This window comes from Hipposideros armiger, unplaced genomic scaffold (genome assembly GCF_001890085.2).
Source record: "Hipposideros armiger isolate ML-2016 unplaced genomic scaffold, ASM189008v1 scaffold_76, whole genome shotgun sequence".
Lineage (NCBI taxonomy): Eukaryota > Metazoa > Chordata > Mammalia > Chiroptera > Hipposideridae > Hipposideros > Hipposideros armiger.
Window position 1 is genome coordinate 3,546,437 of NW_017731426.1, and position 5,953 is coordinate 3,552,389.

The 5,953-nt window shown below is 41.6% G+C and overlaps 1 protein-coding gene across 2 annotated transcripts in view; it reads right to left on the reverse strand.

Moving 5' to 3' along the window:
• Positions 1-5,689, reverse strand: part of LOC109383156 (uncharacterized) — a 59,909-nt gene extending 54,220 nt beyond the window's left edge. For both annotated transcript variants that reach the window (XM_019643308.1, XM_019643307.1), the window contains exon 1: positions 3,309-5,689. In XM_019643308.1, the coding sequence (XP_019498853.1) occupies positions 3,309-4,394 (1,086 nt within the window). In that variant the 5' untranslated portion in view covers positions 4,395-5,689. The remainder of the gene's footprint in view (positions 1-3,308) is intronic.
• Positions 5,690-5,953: the final 264 nt, after the last annotated feature.

Below are 5,953 nucleotides of genomic sequence, written 5' to 3' on the forward strand. Positions count from 1 at the left end.
CTGAGCAACAAGTAGCACTGGATTATAACCCAAGTATATATATATATATATATATACATGTATATATATATATATATATACATATATATATATATACATATATATATATATATATATATATCTCCATGAGTCCAGATCAAATATAAGTAAATGATTGAGTAAATAAATGGAGAGAAGAGACAAATCTGCCATGCAGAAGAATTCCAAATAATTTACATAAACACTCCACACTCAAGGAGGAGAAGCATTAACTCTCCATTCCTTAAGTACAGGCTGTGCACTGTGCAGTGACCCAAAAAACACTACCTCGGCCAGGTGATCAATATCAATATCAAGAGTGATAAATCATGTTGACAGTATGTACCCTTTATATGATGTGATAAAAATAGCACTTTACCTCTGTGATCTTCCCCAAAACCCAAAAACTCAGTCTGATTATGAGAAAAACAATAGATTAATTCCAATACAGGAACATTCTAAAAAATACTTATCCAGTACACCTCACAACTGTGAAGGTCATCAAAAACAAAGAAAGTCTAACAAACTGTCACAGGCAAGAGGAGTCTAAGGAGTCATGACAACTAAGTGTAATATAATATCCTAGATGATAGAATCCTAGAACAGAAAAAAGACATTACATAAAAACTAAGGAAATCCAAATAAAGTATAAACTTTAGTTAGTACTAATAGTGGTTCATTAATTTTAACAAATACTAATGTAAGATGTTAAGAAGGAAAATTGGGTATGGGGATATACGAGAAGTCACTGTACTAACTTGACACCTTTTCTACAAATCTAAAGCTGATCTAATAAATAAAATATATTTGTAAAACTCTCATTTAAGAATGTATCTAGAAAACACTGAAGAAACTGTATAGTGAAGCACTGAAGAACTTCACACCTTCCCTGTATAAATTAAAATGTTTACAACTATTCTGTTACAGGATTTTTCTTAAGCAAATATTTTCAATCACTAACAGCTGCAAACAATTTCATGCAGTAATTCCCAGCAGGGATCTATTATAGCTGAAGTACTTTAACTAAAATTCCACTTTTCCTCCTTATGTACCATTGCAGATGTCTGAAAGTTTGTAACCTATCATTAACTTAAGTTGTTTTCTGATGATCTAAATAACTACCAAATATGTTTACTACAACCCAGAAAAGCTAACCTAAATTTTATATAAACCAAATCAGTGCTAAAATACTCATTCAACAAAACATCAAGCATCTAAAGAGAGAACTTGAAAAAAACTATTATCTTTTATTCTGGATACTATAGTTTCTTATACAAACCATGGTTCAAGTGAGCTGATGGAGAATTAATATAGGTAATTGGAGAAAACAGGAGAGTCAGTAGAGAAAGAAGAAAAAGTAGCGGTGAACGTGTATGTAGTATAGTGTAAGAAAAGGGTAGGACTAGGATTTTTTAATGTATAAAATTAAAACATTAAAAGCATAGAAAATCTATGTCATGGAATAGAAAAGGACTGATATCTGAAAAGTATCAGTATAGATAAAAAATTGAAAGCAAGAAAAGCTAGACATAAAAACACAATGTCTTTCCATTTGATTAACAAGCAAAGTGTTCAAAATTAACCATGAGATTCCTGACAGGGAACAAACAAGAATAAACTATTTTGAAAAAAAAATCACCTTAAATACAACTTAATTTTAAGTATTCCCCTGCTACTAATAAAGGGCTGAAAATCACTATATAATAATATTGAATGACATTGAAAAGTAGGAGGGGAAACAGATTTCAAAGAGAATGTACCAAATATTATTTTAAAAGTGGTTATATCAGAATAGTAGAACTAAAAGCAAGTTTTCTTTTAGTGAAGTGAATGACTTGTGGAATTTTACAAAGTCTTAACCTATGAATTCTGCACTAAAGGCATTCTATCAAATGTCATTACATTTGTGATACATTCTAGCCCACCCTTTTACCAGGCAAGTCTATAAAGTGCATTATTTTTCAAATTGTAAGTAAAAGTGTGAACCCATGAGCAAAAATTTTCCAGACCAGAAACTCCAAGTCAAATAGAAAATCTCTCCTAGGTGACTGGGGATGACATTGACTTTCATTTCAAAGACCACATAATCTAAATTACTAGTGTACACGTTCCAAAACCCAAGTCTCTGTAAAAGAATGGTATCCATTCACTGGAAACAAATTAGAAGCAGTACGCAACACAGCTGCTTTGTTGTTACATACATATATATAAAGGAGCCTTCTGGAAATCCTTTCTCCCATCTCCCCAAAATGACAAAGCCAAAATCAAAGTGTTCGCATGCATCCGGAACCAAGTTTTACCTGAACTCATAAGGTATTTGCTATTCCTCTGATTATCTGAGGCAAGAACTGAAAAGCCTTTAAAAAAGAAAAGCAATAATGTATTTCACTGAAATGTATTTTGTAAAGGAGGACTCCAATTCCTAATGCTCTACCGCTCTAGACATTTATAGGTTTCAAATGATAACACTACAGCCTCCTATCCCCAAAGAGATTCCAGCAGTATTGTGGGTACTCAGGGAAGAGGAGGATGTGAGACACAATGAAAAGGAGGCGAACAATCGGCGCAAAGACTCTGCATCCAGGTAGTCCTCGAAAGGAAAGTGGAGAGAGGCAGCAGGGAGCAAGCAGGGTGTACATAGGCGGGGAAATACACACTCAAAAGGCATCAACGGACAGAGACGCCGGAAAGGCCGTCTTCACAAAAGTCCAAGGATGGAGTCAAGCGGAGCGAGGGAAGAAAGGAAGGAAAGTCAACAGGAATGAGACGTGACAACTCATCCAAAACGATGAGCTCTGTGAATCTGAGGAGGAACGCGATGGTGAGCGAGACCTTGCCCCCAAGTGTTCATTGGAAAAGCTCTCCCCCAGGTGGGGGCGGGGAGGGTAGCTCTCGCAACCCCAAATCTAAGATCAACGGTGAGAAGAAGACTCGTTCTGCGGCCGCGCCACCGCCCTGATCAGCGCAGGTGTATGTGCGGGAGCTCAGGTTACCGGGAACGATGACTGGGGCACGGTGCCTCTCCTCTGCCCACCTTGCCCGGAGCCCGCGGAGCGGCGGGCGGCGCCGGGCGGGCGGCGGAGGGCGGACCCCGGCTCCCGGGGCGGCAGGACCGGCGCGCGGACGCGCACACCTGGCTCCCGACACCAGTTGAAAGCAGTCAAAGTGAACGCAGGCGGACGCGGCGCCTGGCCCCGTTCCACCCAAGAGCACAAAGGCGGATTTTGAAAACCGAGGGAGAGCTCCAACCGTCGGAGCCCGGCGGGCGCCTTTCGCCGAGGGGCTCTTACCTCGGATCCGCCTTCGGGGCCGCGAGTTTCCCCGGAGGCGCCTCGAGCCCAGACGAGGCAGGAGGTGGCCAGGGGAAAAGCCTCCGACCTGGCCGGCCGGCGCCCTCCCCGTCCTCCGCGAGCCGCCGCGCCGCTGTCTGCGCCCAGACGCCGAGCAGCGATCTCCCGGGCGAGCCCAGCGCGGACCGAGCGCTCCGCTACGCCGCCTCGCCCGCCGCAGCCTATGAAGTCTGGATGTGCCCGCCCGCTAGCCCGCTCAGCAGCTCCCAGCCAGCGCCGGCCGCGCGCCGCGCATGCCCAGTGCCCTCGTGAGGCGCGAGCGGGAGAGCGCGCGCGAGCGCGCCCGGCCGCCGGGAGCGAACTCCGCTCTCCGGGTCTTGCCTGCAGCCGAGTCCGGGAGTATCTGGTCGACCCCCAAGCGCTGGAGGCAAACAAGCTGCTGGGACCCGGTGGGCGGGAGAGGGGCTGGGGGAAAGGAGGCAGGGCACTGCGCCCAGTTATCAAGACTCCGATCAAAGCCCGACCAAGGTTGCCGGCCGCCGAAGGGTTTTCCAGAAGTGCCCTAGCAGGACTGACAAGCAGCTGGGAGACACCGGTAGAGGTTCGCCCCTGGGCAAGGTTTGATGCCTGGAGTCCTGGTGCACAACTCAAGGCCACTATCCTATGGGTTGTAAGCCCATAACACCCGCCAAGGACCCGCCAGCTTTCATCTTCCTTCTGGGGCCCTCCAACGTATTTCACCACTTTTGTCGCTGTCCTCTTTGTTTTGTCTCTAAAACTCATGCTGTAAACTGGTGGCATCCAAGGGCCTCCTTTCGGTCCCTGGGAGTTTCCAAACTGCCTGTCCTTAGCTCCAGCCAGCAAGTCCAGACCTGCTTCACACCTGACCTGGACCACATTTTTCACGTCGCTCTTGCCAAGAGTTTGATGTGGTTTGAAGTAGTGGAGGCTTCTCTCAGTTGGTGCCTCAGTTAGTAACTTATCCAACCCTGTAACATTCGCCTCCTCCCTAAGTAGCTCACGGAGCCACTGAATGAGAAGTCTGGTCTGTGAACATTGTATTTTCTTACTGTTAAAACACCTCATTTTTCATAGCTATGCTCCTGTTCTAAGTTCTTTAAAGACAGTTGACTTCCAGAAGTCAACAAAATACTATAAAGTAAGCTTGGTTAAAATAGATTGGACCTGCTTGCTTTGTGAAGCAAGGAAAAAGCAGTGAGGGGAAAGGAGATTTCAGGCTAAGGTGGAAATGAAAACCTTATATTAAAAGTTGGAATAGATCTTAAGGCCAATTCCCTATCTTTAGTAGGAATCATCTCTCCAGTATTCCCTTTACAACACCTTCCACTTGAATCTTCCCAATGTTGGAAATCTCTACTCTTTATCAATTTATGTATAATCATGATTATTTATTAAGTATTTACCTATGCCAGGAACTATGCATTTTTTTATATATTATTTCTAGTCCTTAAAATGAGATAGAGCTTATTATACCTATTTAGCATATTAGGAAAATGAAGCTCAGAAGTTTCATTCCTTTTGCTAAAGCCAACACTGACATCAAATTTAAAATTTAGATCTGCTTAACTCTAAAGCCTACATCATTTGATTTGTGAGCATCAAATTAACTTGCTTTAACTTACGTGACTGGTATGGGTTCTGGCCCTAAGAACCACACAAAACTAACCTTTCCTTATAGACTTTGAAAGCCTTGAAATATTTCAAGCAAGCTGTTAACTAACTACCAGAAGATCTGCTAATACTTTCCTCTTCTTCAAAATCTCTGGTTCTTTTCACTATTCCTCAAATGGCATGGTGAGCCCGTCTACTTCTAACCACATTCTTTTCCCTGCTCTGAATGTGCTTTGATTTTTCATTCTCCTTAAACTAAACACTCAGAAAAAAACACAATATTCAAATACAGTGTGCCAAGAATTAAGTCATGGACTGATCAGTAGCCCCTTTGTGCAGCATACTCTCCCAAGTCATCTCAAACCTACATTAATTGGGTTTTTCTTTTAGCAAACATATTACCTAGAGTAAAAAACAAAACAAAACCCCAGTCTATTACGCATGGACTACAATAAATCATGCCTTCCACCTTACATAATCTATACTTCTATAATTCTATATGTTTAAACTTAATTTTTTTCTTTTATCTTTATTAAATCTCATCTTGTTTGTTTTAGGACAATTTCAGATAAAGAAATGTTATAGTACTGATCACTTTTTGTTTATAATATCAGTAAATTTAATGAATATGCCTTCTTTGTTTCCACATAAGTCTAATTAAAAATAAAACCAACAAAAAATAGTAACATAAAACAGGATTAGATAAAAGCCTTACAGCCTACCACCCGAAATGGTCTCCAAGAAAACAATCACTGATTAACCAATACTTTTCGAGATCAAGCACTTTAGTTCATGTAATCATACTATAAGGATTTCATGAAAGTTTTTCTAGATGCTTTGCTGAAATGAAAATGCATTGTCTCTAGCATCCCTAAATCTACCAGTCCAAGTAACTATTAAAAAAAAAAAAAAGAGCAAAGCTAGTTAAACAGGGTCTGTTTCAAATTAACCCGTTCTGGTATCAGTGATCCCCACTACATTCTTTTCTAAGTGCTTAGAACCATTGCTAATAA